Genomic DNA, 18,624 nt, shown 5'->3' on the forward strand with positions numbered 1-18,624 from the left:
CCTGTAGCACTTCATGCAAGGATCTGCATCCAAGTGGACAGTCCACTAGCATCTTCCTACGATGTCCTCTACTGTTTGATTTTGTGCTTGTGTTGTTCTCACTCATATGTAAGTCGCTTTGGATAAAAGCGTCTGCTAAATGACTGTAGAATAGAATAGAATAGAATATTTTAAAAACAAGATGTGGATAACAGTACCCCTATAATTGCAGTAAGACCTTAAAATTTTCCCTAAAACAAATAATTAAATTAAAATTTCTTTTTAACTATATCCTGTAAAAAAATAAACAAAAACTTAGATGACTCCAAAGATGACTTCTCCTCTGAGTGCATGAAGAGCTTTGTCTCCCCCCAGTGGCCATTTAATGAACTGACAACCCATGTCTGTAACAATAATTTTTTATTTTTCAGAATTACATGGTTTATTCCTTGCCTGATTCTTACTTTAGTTTTAATGCATCTCCAGTTCCACTCTATTACTAGTATAATGCCAAAACCTTAATATGAATCATATTGTAACTTATGGTGTCCTTAAGAAAATACCTGGTGACTACTGGGCATCTAACACTCAAAACCAAAGCAGAGACAAGGTTAAACAATCAGGAAAACTTATGAATACAGTTCATAAAGGTCTTTTCTGGACTGAGAACATGTGGAAAATCATCATGTACTGTGCATAGACAACATGCACATCTGTGTTAATTATGAATAATATCTATGCATTTTGGAACTATGTACATGCTGCTATCCAGAAGGCCCAGCTCATTTTGGCAAAACAGTGCCAAACCACTTTCAGCATGTGAGACAGGACACTGTGGAGTAAACCTGCAGTACAGACCCACTGAAAACAGCTATAAAATTATGGGTCAAAACATGGACAGGGGAGACCCCAAAAGCAACACAATGGGATTTATCTAAAGTCAGAAAAAATGTTAACTGGTATCGCGGTGTTGCATGTATGTATTTTCTTGGTAAATTCTTTTTTTCCAAAAATATTTCTTATATGGGTTTTTGTGGGCTTAATTCAGCTGTTTTTGCTAATCATGAGACCTAATTTCATTCAGTAGAAGGTTGTGAGGGGGATGCTTTAACTTATTAAAACATGTTTTTTAACCAGATTTTTACAACAGAACCTAAAAGACAAAACACAATATTAACATTTCAGTTCCAAAACATAATTATACTACTTTGACATTTTAAATTTGGGGATTAAAAATTGGGAGATCAAAAAGTTTTTATGCATCTTCATTTAGCTGCATATACAGACTAACTTTTGAAGTGTTTAAGATGTTCTGTAAAGTGTTTGTGTACATGCTGGAGAAAAGTCAGCAAAGCATCAGTCCAGGTGATTTACTTTAACATAATTAAAATGTTGTTTATCATCAGTCCATATAGGTTAAGAGTGATAACATGATTATGAGAAACCACCTCCAACAATGTTGCTCGTGATGTACAGTCAGAGGGAGACCATCTTAAATATCCATATAAAGACAAAGAACACACTTAAAAAGTACTTCATTAAACCGTGTTTTTTTTCCTTTTTTTTTTTTTTTTGTTCACATTAGTTACAAGACCTTTACCAGAAATATTTACATTGTGCAAAAACACACTTTGTCAAATAACATATTTCAAACACTTTGATGGAAGTCATAGCAACACAAAGCGCACGCACGCACACACCCACACACACAGCGTACCTTTAATCAAACTCGTAATACTTTCCAAATATTGGTGCACAGACATCTCCCACATCAGGGCTTCACATTGCATATGGCCCAGCATACTGCATTTACTTGCTGCGTCGCCACCTACAGGCTGAAATCTCACGATGATTCACTGTCAACTTGGATTCCAATTTTTAGAACGTTAAAAACTATTAAATGGCTTCAGGAACGGGATGATTGCATTTTAAATACAATGCAAAAACCAAAATCTCTTTTATACATTTGTATTTACAAAACTATGTGACAGTGGTAAATGCGCATCGAGGAAACTTCTGTTGGTGAGCCGGTTGTAGCTAGACGCCTTAAATTCCACTTAGAAAATCTTACCGATTGACAGTGATTCATATCACTTATAAAGAAAAACTAATGATTTTTTTGGGCATTGTTAAACTTTGTGAAGAACAATAAACACCTGTTTATTCCCTACCAACCCAATTCTTAATGCTGTAAACAACACCAATCTCTTATGTCAGAGGTTCTTGACTACTTGAGTCCAATTTATATTTGTTACCAAACTGCTTGCAAAATGTGTTCATAGATGGAAACAAGATCTGAATGTAAGTGATTGAAAAAGGTGTCTGGAATCTTGAAAATATGCAGTTTAAGAGCATCCTCAATCTCACTGGAAAACAAACACTAGAGAGAACAGAAGAGGAGAACTCTTTCCTTCATTTGCGAAGCACAGACAGCATCTGAAACTCATGACGATTCCATGAAGGAAACCCAACCAAACAGTTTCACACTCAGCAAGATCAATATGACAAACCATTACGTAGTGTAGTAGCCATTTAGACAAGGTTATAGTCACAATGCTAAATTGTTTTGCTTCTTAGAAGTTAAAGTCATTTGAGTTATCTAAATACAGAATGAAGACACTCCTTATTTGGACAAAAAAAACAAAACAAAACACTGAAGGCTGATGGGTGGGAGTGGTTTTGGTACAAAGACAGAACCCCTGACACTTTAATAATGCGATGAAAGATAGCAGTCGTAAAGAAGAGCAGTTTCCCTTCCTCTTGTGTAGCAAGGTGATAAACATATTTACAAAGAAAGCCAGTGAACGGCAAAATAAATGCAAAGTATACAAATCATAGCAGAGCTGTAAACCTCCAGAGCTTCCAATAAAAGGTTTTAAACTCTCTGTCTGTGAGCAACAGACAACAAATCCAACTTGCTCACTTGCTCCCACATCCATCTCTAGAAGAGTTCAACTTAGGAGGAGGAAAAACCCAAAGTTCCCCTCTGGATTCAAGTGTTGCAGGTTATGGGCCAAAAAAACAAAGTGAGGGCTTCCTTCTGTCTGTAGTTATCGTTAGGTGATGGTTACTGTCCCTCGAACTGCGTTAGGTGTTTGCTTGGTGACCCTGTATGTCTAGAAGTTGGTCAGTTTCTCTGCAGTGTGAGCGAGTGTTGGTCAGCTGGTTGTCTACCTGAGATAATGCCTGGTGTCAGGGGGGGGCAGAGACACAGGAGAGGACTGAGGGAATGAATCTGTGTGAGAGCAGATGCTGGAGTGGCTTTAACTGGTCACCTTCTTAGCCTCCACTTGATCTTTGCCCTCCATTCTCATCTCTGTGATTTCTGCTGAATCCAGTTCTTCCTCATCTTCATCAGTCTGCCCCTTGTCCTCTTCATCCTCCTCCTCTTCTTCCTCTGTACTTTCTTGGCTTTTTCCAAGGTGCAAGTTTTCCAAAGTCTTAGACACCCAGGACTCGATGCGGCTGCTCAACGTAGGCACCTCCACGGAAATAGGTTTGGGCGTGTAGTCTTCCTCCTCCTCATCCTCCTCCTCTGCTTCTTCCAGCATTCCTGGGACCAAGGTGGAGGTTGTGGAAGTGATGGAGGAGGTCAGCGGGCCTCTGCAGCTCCCATCCAAGGAGCCCGTCTCTGTACTCTGTTGGGAAGCCAGCTCCAGTCTGTCATCAACTCGGACCTCGTCCTTGTCACTGGAACTCTGCGTGGAAGGCCCCGCTCTGGGCTGGGGAGCAGTAGAGGGGGGTGGGACGCCGTTGGTGTTGGCTCCCAGCATCTCACTGTCTTTCTGGGGGCCTGTGGAAGGTGCAGGGCGACTGGGCTCGGCCTCTACGGGCTCCGGAGCATCTGAAGACTCCATCATACTCCTCCAGTTGGTCTCTGAAGGAAAAGCACAAAAACATTTCAGTTTTACAACATTTTGCACTTTTCTACAAGGATACACATCATGCACTGCTGTCCGTGTGTAAAACTAAACAAACACCTTAACATTTTAAAGCAGAACACTGGAAATGAGACATTAGCTCACCATACTCCTTCTCATTGACCTCTGAGATGGGCTCAGAGAAGATCGAGCAAAAGGAGATAGCTGAAGCAGCAGAGTGGTTGCGGGAATGGCCCATGTGATGCGGGACTTTCTTATCATTTTTCAGCGCCTCCTCTGCCTGCTCCTGCTCCAGCGCAGACACCATATCCTTGTAGGCCTTCCGCGCCTCTTCTGTCAGAGACACTAATCTATTGAAGAGTCCCTGGAATAGGAAGACAAAGTTAGTCCAGTGTTTCTAAGGTCTCCATAGAAGTGGTTTTTACCATTTCACATTCCAATTAATTGTCCGTAACCTAACCTCCCCCACCCCAAGTAGTCATCCATTTTAAGATATTCAAACAGAAACTTACTGCTCTTGCATTCAATGCCTTACCTCAGCTCCAGAATAGTTGAAAATGCCCACAACACTAACAGGCACCAACTTGTTGACGCAACGTCCGAGAGCTTTTCTGCCCAAGGCGAAAACAAACGGGATCTCCTGCTCCCTGGCCATGGCAATCACGTTGTATAAGGCTTCATCTAAACCGCCTGCAACACACAAAGCACTTTGACTTAAATGTTTAACCTGGATAAATTAAACCAGCGTGGAAAATACCAAAAAATATCTGAACAATAAAAGAATAAACAAAGTTTTTCTGGTAACATCTATGCTAGACTCAGTCGTTAAGATAAATCAGCATCGAGCAACATGCTAGGCTTTTACTGTGGTCAGGTATGGGCTAAACAGCTCAATTATCAAAAAAAAATATATATATATGTTGAGCTGCAGATTACTGTGATAATTCTCCAATATAAAGTAGGCTCTTGATTTAATTTTCTAAAAATAACTATTTACTGCTAAATTTACCTTTGGCCTGGATCTTCTCACAGTTTGGAGAAATGATGACACACTTAATCTTGTGTAACTTCATGTGCTTGGTGACTTCTCTAAGACCCATCACCAGGCGGCGTTTGGATTTAGCCTTTGTGGGATCCTTCTGGTAGACCCGTTCCTGGAAGCGAACCAGCTCCTGCAACAGCAGAGTGACGCTCTCGTCGATTTCCTTGCTCAGCACTTGATTACAGTACCTGCAAAATAAACACGCAAAAAGTTTATGACAATTATTTTAATTAGCACTTGTGATGCAAGCAAGTCTTTAAAGGTTTAGGATTTGAAGACCGAAGAGATATTTCTGATAACTGTGAAGATAAGTTTGGCTGTAACGTTCTTTCCTTAAAGTTGGATCGTCTGAACAGCGTTGGGGACTGAAGTATCCATCAGAAAGTCAACATGGTGGTGTCTGTGGAACGAGTGTCCTTATGGTCAAAGCTAAGAGGAGGAGCTTGGCTACAGAGGCCTTTTGGAGGCTTTAAATGCAAAATCTGTTAGAGAAGGGCGGGCAGGGACAATGGGCCTTCAGCACAGGCACCGATGGACAAAGCTGTGTTTGTGAGGCCTGGCATACATTTTTGCTGAGAAAGGACAATGTGCTATACTCTCAATTCTTCTTTGTACAATTCCACCCTTAAAACCATCTAAGCTCTCGGAGGACGCTTCTCAGAGCGAAGGCACAACAATGTTTGAGTGGGACAAATATTTGCTTTATTGACCATTTTTGTCACCACATTTTGCATTTTTCAAACATGCCAGAGCTTCCTTCAAAAAGGCCCGAGTGCAGCAAGAGCGAGTACTTACTCTCTGAAACGCCTGCTGTGGATCTTAGTGATGGCATTTGAAGCCATGGGACTGCCAATCCCTGAGCTGGCAGGGGAACCCTGGGACACTGGGGTGATGCTGTACGGAGAGTTCTGACTGGCTGGGGAAAGGGATGCATCACTGGGCACGCTCAGACCATTTTCTGAGGGACAAACAGAGACTGTGTCACTGGTGTAAAATGATATCAAAGTGAAATGTTTTCACTTTTTTTTCTTTTCTTTTAGGAAATGTCATTCACCTTCCTGAGAGACAGGCTCACGAGAAAGATCGTCACTAAAATGTAGACACTCGTCTCCTTGCTCTTCATGTCCTGGAGACCCTTGTTCTACACTTGGCTTTCCTTTCTTCCCTTCGCGTTCCTTTAAAATGATCTAAAAGAAGCATAAAACAAAATGTCAACACAAGGACACTAGCACACTTCTTTTCTGCCCTGCTCTGCCCCCACACATCACCCTTTACTAATTTGGCTTTATGGTCCTATAAACCTTCCTTTCAAACACAAAGTAAATTATTAACTTTAAATTATGGACCTTTTTAAGGGCTGTGGGCCGTTTGACTTTGGGGATCTCCCTCTCTTTCCCTCTCTTGATACGGGGTGCAGTTGAATCTAGAGCATTATTTGGGGCGGAGTGTGGCTGCTGATGACCCCTCAACATGGACGGCACGCTGGTGGAGCCTGAGCTGTGAAACGGAGTGGTCGTTCCAACTGGAAAGAAACACAATATCAATACAGGGTCATTTCAAATACAAATATTGCGTTAAATTACAACGTTGATGCTTAAATTTGAGTTGAATTTTAAAAGCTGCTAATACATGATTGAGTTTATGAATACCTGTAAAAGACAACGGTTTGGTATTGGTGAGTTGTCTGGCTTTCATTGCCTGCTGCTGTTTTTCCAAAGCAGCCAGCATGTCTCCCAGATCCAGTTCAACTGAGGTTTTACTCTTTTTCCCTGCCGCTTTGGTGAACGCTTCCTGACAAGCAAGAATGACCAAGATGGAGCAAGATTATTCAACGAAATGAGCTAAAACACAACAGTAGATCAGTTTTGGTGGTCATCAGGATGAGAGGCTGTGTCTATACCTGCAGTTTCTTCTGTTCCATGCTGATTTCAGAGTACTCCTGTGCAGTGGCCAAAGCAGCAGCCAATGCCTTCTTTCTCTGGCTCTTGGCCCTCTTAGGAACAGAGGTAGTAATGGGAATAGGTGTCTGCACAATGTTGATTGGAGAGTTTTCTGGTAGGTTATCCAGCTGAAATGCACATAGACACAAACATCAGCAAGAGTGTGTATGAAGTCCTATCTCCTCATGTGGCTTTGGAAAAACGCAAAGGGAACACATTATTTTAGTCAGCTTAGTTGAATCAAGCATTTGTACTGTATAATATTATCATTAAAGCAGGAGCCCTGAAGCTCTTTCCCTTACCAGGTTCTTAGGCAGTTTTGGTTGTGTCTGAGTGGGAGCAGTTTCTGGTTTGTTGCTGCGTTGAACGGGCCCTCCAGTACCGAGATCTGGGAACTCATCTTCATCCTAGATGCACAACAAGTGTGATTTTCAACAGTGTTGGATTCACAATTCGACACAAAATTCACAAATAAACATCTCCTCTCACTTCGAAGTAAAGAGGCTCAGGAGTGAGATCGTTGCTGGTGACCGGTGCTGGCTGTAGCCTTTGTTCAGGCTGGTTGGGCGGCATACGTCCTGGATAGCCACTGTGGAAATCCTAAAAGAAAGATGCATAGAATAAACATACAAACCAAATCATCTTATCCCATGAGCGTTCATGAGCTGACTTGTCTTGTGAGGGAAATAAAGCAGGAGATGAGGCCAGAGTCATAACAACTAGTGAGCTAATCAAGGTATCTCAAACTAGCACAGTCCTGTACTCATGAATAATGTAATTATATAAATATTTAAAAACACATTTCAACTAATCTTCTTACTAATAAAAAAAATTCTTATCAATAAAAGCAGCACTGATACCTGTGAGAAGTTTCTCTGCTCAGGATTTTTTCTCTGATCTGCTCTGTGAAACTGGCCGTTTCTGTCCCCCCAGGACTTTGCTGTAGCCTGAGATGCTACATTTACCCAGGTACCTATATGGGATGCAACAAAAAGTAAAATTCTGAAGAGAAATATATTTTTTGGTTATTTTGCAATGGTAAGATGTGTGATAAATATGGCTTTGGAAACACTGAAGGTAATGTGTTGCATCAAACTTACCTGTCATTACACCAGTCTCAACTCCCTATGAAAAACACAGAAAACATGGAAAATGGTAAATAAACAAATTGAATAGGAAGTTGCGATATCTCTGAATAACACAAGGAAATATTTAACAGAGATGACTCCTTCCACTTGATTGGTCCTAGTGTACCAGATATTTTCATTTATTCTAATTGCTCATCACTGATTACATTAAAAAGCATCTATGCAGTTTTACTTTACTTTAAATGACAAAGAACTAAGTACACAGGAAAATACAAGCGTTTAGGGTTTAATTCAAAGTGTACCGCTCTTATGCAGCCAATTCAAAATGATTTGCGCTCTTATGAAAAACAGCTAATTAGTTGAACTATAATTGACATTTTGAAAAAAACAAATCCAACTAAATTTAGTTCTTATGGTTTCACCATATTACAAGAAGTTATGTCTATAGTACCTTTCCTTTACAACCTTATTCGATTAAGCTTCCCTTTCATGCTGTGTACTTTGTCACCTTAAATCAGTCACTGCTGTATCAGAACCCAAAAATACTCTAGAACAAAATGTTACTCTCCACACTTTAAGAAACTAACCCAGCTGTCAATTTTCAGTGGCCTAAGGCCTGTCCATAACAGAAGAGTTGTTCAGATTATAACAAATGCATGGCACAACTATAGGGAAAAGATCTCTTTAAAGAGGAATCCAGACATATAAATGAATCTGCTTTGCCTTGGGACAAATTTGTTGGACTGCCAGCAGATAAAGCACTCATAAGAGTGGACTGGTGGGAGGGATCCTGGACAAGATTCGGGAGGAAACAAAGATAAGTTCACAGCTTATCAGTGCATCATTCACCAGGAATCATGTGGTAAAGACTTATAACATGTGACAGTCATAACACGAGCAGTTAACTTTATCAGAGCCAAAAGGTTTATATGACTGGAGTTGGGTTTAGAATATGGTGACTTGCCCTACCACACAGACATGTTATGGCTAAGCCAAGGACAGAAAATATGTTTAGAGTTGCTTGAGGAGATAAAAAGCTGTGTCTGGTTTTTGTGTCACATAATAAGCCAATCAATACACTCAATCTGCAGTCTCAGGAGTGGGTCATGTCATCACTGATATATACTGCCGTGAGGATTTTTAAAACCAAGCTGCGTATATACAAGACACAAATGCAGCAAGAAAAACCTGAGCCATTTTCTTTGGTGCCAAACTGTGAAATAAGTCTCCACTGCCATTTTCCCAAGTACGTAGTTTACTGAACAACTCTGCATACTTGGTGCGAACATCACAACAACTTGCCGATTTTGAAGCCAAGAGGGAGAAAAAAAAAAAAAAAAAAAAAAAAAAAAAAAAGTCTGAACTGCTCAGTAATCCATTTGCAGCCGAGGTGCAAAGTACACCATGAGACCTTCAATGAAGCTAGAAGAGCTCCAGTTTAGAGACACTTGGAACTACAATACAAGCCTGCGGGCCCTGCCGAGTCTCCACGTTTCATCCTCAACATAATACCCCTGCTGCACAATTGTCAAATGCTCCATGTTTGGCAGTACACGCCTGCTTAAACAACTGCTCTCCTTCATGAAAACAGACAAAACGCCACACCAGAGGGTGACATTGAATACGGATGAACACCTTAAGACAATCCTGAGGATTTACAAAGCTCGTACCATGAGAATAAACAGCGATGGTCTTGCATCCACTATTCAACACGTATCTGGCTCAGACTAGTGAGTATCTCACAGCAGGAGAGTTTTAAGGTCTTTTAGTGTTAATGCAATTTAAGTTTTGCACTATTTTCTCTTGCTACGGGACATTTGATTTATCATTTGGGCTATTCTTTGTATGAAGAGAATGTTTTAATTTTAACTGAATCTGAAAAAAAGTTACCAGTAGAATCATAAGCAAATACTTCAACTGATTGAATTTAATTTAGACATTTTACAGAATATTACAGCAGTCATTGCTGAGTTTATTTCTGACATCAGCAGCACATTTTTGGGCTTGTCAAAAGGTTTTAAAATATTCCAGGCATATGAGACTTTGTCATATCACCCTGAAACGAGTGGCCGTCAGAGATGCAAACTGACCTCTAATGCACTCTTTTTTTTTTTCCATTTTTCTCTGGCCATTACAAGACATAATATATGTCAAATTATATTAATTATATATTATTATTATTATAGTAATTTTATAACCATAAGAAATAAAAACAGATCTTTTTTTAACTTTAATGATCAATGTCATTTTATAGGACATTACTTAAGGGCTCTGTTAGTTCCAGGTTGAATATGTGCGTCGTTATCATTTCATTAAGTTGTCTTTGAACATTTAACCAGTCTTGCCCTCGATTTGCTCCACTTTAAAATTTCGGCCCACTGTGTATTTGATCTCTACATCCCTGCTTTACTGTCTTTTGGTAGTATGCTGATATGGATAACGCAGAATGGGCAAAAACAGAGAGATTGTTAGATGCAAAATGAAAAGCCAAAGAGTGCCGAATTTATCTTTGCGTCACTTTGTTATTCTATAATTGTTTGAAAAGCATAGCTTTATTTCTAATCAACCTACCCATGAGGTTGGTTTGATCCATGACTACTTTTGATACCATTTTAGAGTACTAACACATTCAGTCTGTGTGAGTTTAGTGAGTGGGTTTTTGGGAAACTGGCAATGGTCTTCTGTGTCACAATGCAGTGCCAGATTGGCTGCCAGAGAAGCACCAAAGCCATAAGGAATGTTTTAGAATCGAAGTCAAAGTGCTTGTTAACTCTGTGGGATTTTTTTTTTTTTTTTTTAAATACTTTAGATAGTAGATATTTTTTATGTTAAGTCTGATTAAAGAGCTGATGGTGAGAACCAAACATACCATGGGTGCTGCTGTGTTTTCTGCTGCTCGTTGTGTAACCCCAGCCACCTGGTTGTGTTTGGGACTACAATATCCACTATCACTGTCTATGTCTGCCTCACTGGCGCCCTGTTCATTGTAGCTTTCAGCTGGATGGGAAGCCCGTCTTCTCTTTGTTCGGTTTTTCCACAGCAGTGGACTAACCCGCTCAGCAGCACACCGCCCTGATGCCTCACCTGGGAAATCTGAAAACAAGATGGAAACAAAAATTTAGACCTTAAAAATCAAAAGTATGAAATTGCCAGACTTATCAATTGAAAAGGATTAATAATCCAATCTACTGATAGATCAGTGAAGCAACAAACATGGATCAGCTTCATGTAAGAAAACTGTATGGTATTTGTGATGCACCATGTTAAGAAAAACAAACAAGAAGCCAAACTATTTGTACACGCTTTCAAAGTTTCCCAAGATAGAGACACAATTATCATGAGCTGCACACATGTTCACCTCTCCAACTGGAATCTCTGCATTCTAGCTTTTTAAAAGGTTAAGAACAAGCATAAATAACACCTTGCAAAACCAGACACTGCTCTTACTGACATTGTGTTCCTCGTCCTTACTGACAGGAAAGAGTCTTGTGATAAAGCAAAGCAGTGTTTCTTTACAAAATCTGGAATGTGTTTGGCTTAAGCTTCCTTTCAGTCACAATTAAATGGAGATTATCACAGATATTGTCCATTTTCAGACTAAAGGTTTCAACAAGCTACAAGCTTTTGTTCTTAAGATGGATTTTTTTTTAAAAAAAGGTTGTACACAACCTGCATGCTTAGACTCAAATATGCTTTAATTAGCAGTGTTTTATACTTACCAGTCTGCTGTGCTGCATCTACCAACATGACAGTCTTGCTCCTACCATCAGGGCCTAAGGTGCACACCTCCTTCTGCACAGCTACGTTTCTGGTTGGAGGGCGACGACCTCTTGGAGGCTGACACACACTAAGATGTTGCTATAAAAAAAGGAGAGAGGGTAGCCTCACTTAACAGATCAAGAATGAGGTTGTCAAAAAAAAAATTTTTTTAATTTGTTTCTTTTAAAGCATCACTTGAAAAAAAATAAATAAATAAAAAAATAAAATAAAGCATCACTTGGGATTTTCTGTACCTTTGGGTGAACATTAGTTCTGACCATGCCTCTTCCCCTTTGACTTGCCACTCCATATGCTGGCCCTAGTGGCAGAGGCCTTTCACCAACATCTGTTGAGACAGGATTGACCACTCCGGCTTGCACTGGTCCTGGATAAGTGCCAGGGAATGGTTGGTAAAAACCCATCACAGGTGGGCAGGGAGCAGGCATAATCTGGTAATAAGTGTAGTCATTAGAGACAGGAGGTTGTGGGGAAGACAAGATGGGGTAAGCCAGGTATGGACCACCAGGGCTGGGGTTAGGCTGCTGCCAGCGCAGCTCCCCTCCACTGTAGATAGGATGTTGCCTATAGAGAAGAAAGGCAACACGTTAGATTATTCTGATATTTAATGCTTTTAAGAAAGATATTAGTGGAGATGCTAATTATGTATACTTTACACTAAAGTATTCAGTTGTTAACCAAAAGTAACAGCTTCACAAAAAATGTGCATCAATCTTCAGAAACAAGATGATTAACAAGACAGAGTCTTTAAAACCTCTATTTTATGGAAAAATAAAAACAATACTGGTCAAAAACATTAGCAGTAATCCAGCAAAATGAAATTCAAATTCTTTAAAACAAGAGAAATTAACATATATGATGCAGCATTGATGTTTATGATGCTTGGTTTTTTTGGGGTATGTACATAGTATGTGCAAATGCTGATAAGAATTCATCTGACATTTTCACAGCCAGCCTACTATAGTGGGCATTTCCTTGCATTCAAATTGCAGAGAAGGAAACAAAGAAGCGGATGTGTGCAGGATACAACAGATCACTGTGGACAAAGAAAGAGCCACTGGAAACGTACAGCATGCTGTGGTTCCAAGTAAACTCTAAAAACCAGGAAAGTTTCTGAAGAGGTCAGACCCATTTTAATGTTAAGAGGATCCAATCACAATCTTTTGTGTGAAGTACAGAGGACACAATATTATCTTAGTATAAATCAAAACAGTTTATTTGATAATAGAAAAAGCTGTCAACAGTCTAGGAAAAAGGTGATCATTCTTGGGCAGTTTAAAAAAAAAAAAAAAAAAGATTAAAAAAAAGTTCCCATAATAATCCAAGGAGTAACAATGGTTAAAAGTTCATTTTTCAATGGAGTTTAAATCACTGCTAAATGTCCCCCCACTGTGGCAGTAAGAGTACCTGTTAGGTTGGTTTTCCTGGACAAAAGGGTAGCAAGTGATGAGGTAGCTGGGTATGGGTGTGGTATCCATCCCTCCATTGCCTCCTCCGATTCCTCCACTCCCTCCTCCACCACCTGCCTCACCAGAGAGACTCATGTTGACAAGAGATCCTTCGAGACCTTTCCTTTGAGGGATGAATGGTTCCACTTCAGGTGAAAGCTTCACATCCTGCACAGACAGAAATGAACTGGAGTTAAACTTCGCAACAGCAGGCCATCAGTGGCTACATGATGCATCTGGTGTTTAAAGTTGACCTTCTCATACCTGTTAGTGACAAGAACAACAAAGTGTACTGTATTGTTTGATGATACAATCCCAAAAATAGTTTTGGGACAGAAGTAAAAAGTTATGAAAACATTGTCAGGTGCCTCCGAACTATGTTTTACCACTTGGATTTAGCTAAATGTGCCAAACTACATTTCCAAGTCTAAAAATTTTTTAGTCCAAATGAAAACACTTTACGTCACAAACGTGTAAAACCCTGCAATATTTGTTTTTGTGTAAAACAACTGCTCCAAACTATTTTTAAGTGAACACAAGAAATACTTAAACTAAAAGAAGAGCCAAAGAGTCTACAAGAACATTGTCCAAATTAGTAGGTAATCACAATGGAACATCTCACTTCCTCATCTTACCCAGTTAAATTTACTGGCTTGACCATGTACAACCAGCAATAAAACAATCAGATAAGACTTAAACAATGAGAAATTAAAGATTTTAGTTCAAATATAAGCCACCTTACATCTCCCATGACATGCAACTTTTACAGGCTCTTAAAGCACAAAACATAGCAAAACAGATTCAAACATACCAAAGTCAGTTTCTCATGGAAAGGAAACTTTGTAAACAAAGATGAAGAGTAAAAATAAATTAATAGACTGTTAGATTTGTATTCATATGGCCTTTTAGGAATGTGTCTTATAACTCCGTTTATAATGACCATAGTTAAATATGTTGAAGGTAATAATGATAACGAAAATAAGATAAGAAAAACTCATTAAAATATAGCTCTGTGCGCACATTTAAAGCTTTGAATATTTTGTTGATCAACTCTCTCACAGCCAGTCACTGAGACGACTACAGGATAAATACTTGCCAAGAGCTACTCAAGTCGGTCCTACAATGGTCACAGTCCAGCAGATTTTCAAAGGGACAAATTAAAAACCTGCAGGCCTGTGGCCTTTGTAGGACCAAACTTAGTTCCACTGCAGTATTTTTAATCACACCATAGTACATGTACATTATATAGAATATATAAAACCCTTACTAAAGATTCAGTTACCTAACAGGCATAAAAATATTTTACACAAGTATATAATCCATTTCAAATGAGGGTGTACAGAGAAGCATTTGACTATCGCACAAAAATCTGCAGCACAGTTCAATCACACTACCCCTTGATGAATAAATGAACCCCCTCAGCAGTGTCATCACTGCTTTAACATTAACAAAATGAGGAAATACTAAGTTGAATTTAAATCCATATTCTATCCATTGTCTATGCACATTTTTATGCAAATAAGTTACAGAATCAATGTATGAAGCAATTCAGCTAATAAAATAAAATGCATACAGGACAACAACAGTTGAAGCTCCATGTTTTTCTCTTTATCTAATCCTCCTTGCTTTATGAGTCTCCAGATTCAAGGTGGAAATGCACCAAGCAGATAACTGAGCTGCCATGTTGTCGGAAGTAAGAACATGAAAACACTGCAAAGAAGGACAAGCTTTAGAAAAAAATCCAGAATTTCAATTTCTACAGGCGACTTCCGACAGTTTTACTGCAGAGACATGGAGTCAAATGAGGTTATGTCAACTAATAAATTAAATTGTGGCCTATACAGTACCAGTCAAAAGTCTGGACTGGTGTTTGTATTAAATCTAATGGAAAACAGTGTAAAACACCTTTGACTGGTTTTGTACCTGATAAATGATTACCTACACAAACAGGGTTTTGTGATTATACATTTTGGGTTGTTTTTTTTTACTGGAAAAAAAAAAACTGTTGATGTGACTTGCAGTTGAACTTGAGTGAGGACATGCTCAAAATCCAGCCCTTGACTTGAAGAGGGTGTATTCTCCCAGTTCTGGAGTTATTTAATTGAAGCCTAGTAACCATTATTTTAAGGGTATAACAAAATATGGTTGTGTTCCTTGATGCTCAATTTTCTGTATTTTTTTCTTTAATGCCAAAGAAATCTTGAAAATATCAGAAAGACTTTGCCTAAGAAGTTTTTCTTCATTTTAAAAAAAAATTTAAACTCTCAAATTATTCTGGAGACACTTGTCCCTTGCTTTACATCATGGTGCCTTTTTGTTTAATTCTAATTAGCTGTTTTTGCAAAGGATGAGAAGAGGTGACAGGGTTCAGTGTACAAAGGCACCCCCTCACCCTGAAACTGTGGTAGGGGTGTATGAATAGAGAATCAGAACAGCCAGTGGATGTTATAAAGACAGCTATTGTCTCCTACTGCTTCTGTTTGTGAATGCTTTTCTCACTTTCCCTAAGGTGATCTTAACATTTCACCCTATCCAGTCCAGATAAACCAAGCCTGCTCTGCCTGTTTTGTTAAAAAAGACTAAATGACAATTGTAAAGTGAGATTTCTGAAACTCAAAAACCCCAACAAAGTGATAGCAGACTCCCAGTCCAGACTGATATAGCTGTAGGGTTCACTTCTGCAGCAGCTGGTCTCGGCCTGTACAATATTACAGTGTAGCTGATAGGGTGTTGTTATAGGATTAAGTTTGAGAGGATAAAGTAGGGACAGTGCCACAGGATAAGCTAATTATCCATCAAGCCATAACATGGATGTCTTGCATTCAGTTGAGATGAATCTTAAATTGTGGACCATGATAAAAAAAAAAAATTCAACAAGTTGAAAAATGTACAGAAAGAGAGTGTGGCAGACAATTCATCTCTCAATTCAATCATCTGTGTCTTTTTGTGTCTCTGTGTTAGTGAGCGAGAGACTAAGAATAGCTGTGATTGTGAAAGAGACAATGAGGTCAGACCCAGATGTGCATCCTTTGGAGATGACAGAACTTGACTGAATCGACTAGTATCGACTGATCTCACAAGCCACTGTTTGTGCAAGCCCTTATCCTCACACCGCCTGTTTCTTTTCTTTTCTTCTTTTTGTTTTTGTTTTTATTTTGGATGTAGATACACATTACTGGACAGTAACTGGTTTTGCGCTGTGTGCTGTGTGTGAACAGTAAAGCAGATGTATGCTTTTAACTGATACACAACACAGCATTGTTACATTGGCTACCTTTTCAGAGCAGGATTAAATATAAAATAAAGTAGATTACTTACTTAAGTACTTAAATGGTGTTGCCACAAGTTATCTGTTAGGCCTGTTGCTACCTTATGCTCCAGGCTGCTTTCATAGCTTATCTGACCACCAGGTTTTAGTGATTTAGAGATTTAGAGTGACGTTCAAGACTGACTGGGTTTTATCCGTATCATATTCAAAACTCTTGAATAGCTTAATCTTTCAGATAAGGGTGTCCTCACTATTAGACAAAGCAAGTTTATTTGTAAAGCACAACTCTACAACAGGGCGATTCAAATAGCTTTACAGGAACATTGAAACATTAGAATATAAGAAGCAAGATTTAAAATTAACTAAAGAAAAAGAAAGAACATTCAAAGCTAAATACTAGGCAATTTCTATTTCCATTATGAATCTAGTTCAAATATGTAGCTATTTGGATATTTTAATTTAATATTTAAAATTTGTGAAGTACACTTGTGCATTTGTGCACCACTAGTTATCAAATAACCTATGGACCAATTTGAATGATTCCAGTTCAGATGGCTTTGTTTGTCTTGGCTTTGGATGGTTGAATTTATTGAAGTATGTTGGCCAAAGTATATCTAAAACAAAATTTGTATGTGTGCAATAATATCTATCCATCCATATATAGATAGATAGATATAAATAAATTAACTAGCCTGAAGAATATCACAACACTGATTTACAAAGTTACAGATGCAGTCCATTATGACTCCTTCACAGGGAGAAGAATAGCTTAGTACTTCCAAGTAACAAGCAAATTTATTTTTATAGCACTGACACTTTTTTTATGGGGGGGGGGGGCGCTTGTATTTAACAAACCTCAACCAAACTAAACTTTCTGCATCGCTGAAAACAGCAGAGGAATGACATACATGCAGAAAAACCAGACATTCCTCTACAGACAGTCCAAGAAACGACTCCGCCTCTCCAAACACTCAGGCATGCATTCCTTCTTGACTGAAACCTTTACTGAAAAGTCTTGCTGACAAAATATTAAAGACGAAAGTGACAAAAATTTAAATATAAATGAAACACGGCGTGTTTTAATGAGCTAAAGAAGCCGAGCACAGACAAATGACAGCTGACTTAATTTAGGTTAGCTTTAGCTTGCAGCCAAGCTAATGTTGTACCAGGTCTGGATTAAACACAGAAGAATATAGTCCCACATATTTCTAATTCATCTGAAAGAAAAACATATATACAACAACTTTAATTACATTTAATGTGTTGTAGGTAACCTTCGAAACAATCTTGTGCCCGTTAAGGCCGTTTTAGTGTTAGCTCACTAGCAAAATATAACTGCTTCTATAGCTTTCCACTAAGACGAATGCCAAATCCCACCGTGGTGTTAAGTTAAAACAAATACTCCAGTGAGTGATTTTGTTCTCCAAAAATAGCTGTTACTAGCATTTACAGTAAAAGAGTGTTCCCTTTCTGAATTACGGGGGGAAATCCTGTTTTCGGCCTTGAATTATATACTAACGCTGCGCTTTTTCCACAGGCTAAAGCGTTAGCAGATACACAAAACACTGAAAATAACTGTACCTTAATGTCACCAGCGTCCATGTCAGGCACCGACACCGCCAGAGATCGTCATTGACCACAATGTGGACGTCAGGATGTAGGCGCTTTTAATTTCTTCATTGTCAATAATAATTACTAAAGGCTTTGAGCGACTCGCACCAGCTGAGGGCTACTGTTGCTGCTGCGTCAGCTAGCTGTCTGCGATCTCCTCTGAGTAGCTCGTAGCGCTGGCTTTTTGCGAGGAGAAAACTGCTGTCAGTGAGGAAATGGGAGTCACCTGGAACGGAAGCCGCTGTAGACCATAAAGCGGACTGACTGGAAAACAGTCATGCATGCACAGAAAAAATACTTAAAGGATTCAGAGATAACTTAATTCCGACTATACAAAAATAATTCTTCCGAGCCTAACTTAAAGCGTATTTAGGCTACAACACACAGCTTAAAATAATATAACCAGCAAATACGATCTTTTTCATTCAACTTTCCAGATTCGCAAATTTTCTAAATCCTGTTGTTCTGTTATATATATATATTATATATATATATATATATATATATATATATATATATATATATATATATATATATATATATATATATATGTGTGTGTGTGTGTGTGTGTGTGTGTATACATACATATA

At 38.8% G+C, this 18,624-nt stretch overlaps 1 protein-coding gene across 1 annotated transcript; it reads right to left on the reverse strand.

Annotated features, from left to right (window-relative positions):
- Positions 1-436: 436 nt before the first annotated feature.
- secisbp2l (SECIS binding protein 2-like) lies at positions 437-18,180 on the reverse strand. The gene is made up of 18 exons (XM_079246180.1): positions 18,005-18,180; positions 13,115-13,323; positions 11,944-12,271; positions 11,650-11,788; positions 10,800-11,023; positions 7,943-7,967; positions 7,703-7,815; positions 7,332-7,442; positions 7,145-7,249; positions 6,803-6,970; positions 6,552-6,693; positions 6,249-6,424; positions 5,957-6,089; positions 5,698-5,860; positions 4,870-5,090; positions 4,396-4,550; positions 4,005-4,224; positions 437-3,856 (listed from the first exon to the last, which is right to left on the reverse strand). The coding sequence occupies exons 1-18, from the start codon at positions 18,023-18,025 to the stop codon at positions 3,243-3,245; spliced, it is 3,267 nt and encodes a 1,088-aa protein (XP_079102306.1). The 5' UTR covers positions 18,026-18,180; the 3' UTR covers positions 437-3,242.
- Positions 18,181-18,624: the final 444 nt, after the last annotated feature.

This window comes from Telmatherina bonti (genome assembly GCF_933228915.1).
Source record: "Telmatherina bonti genome assembly, chromosome: 1".
In the NCBI taxonomy this organism is placed as follows: domain Eukaryota; kingdom Metazoa; phylum Chordata; class Actinopteri; order Atheriniformes; family Telmatherinidae; genus Telmatherina; species Telmatherina bonti.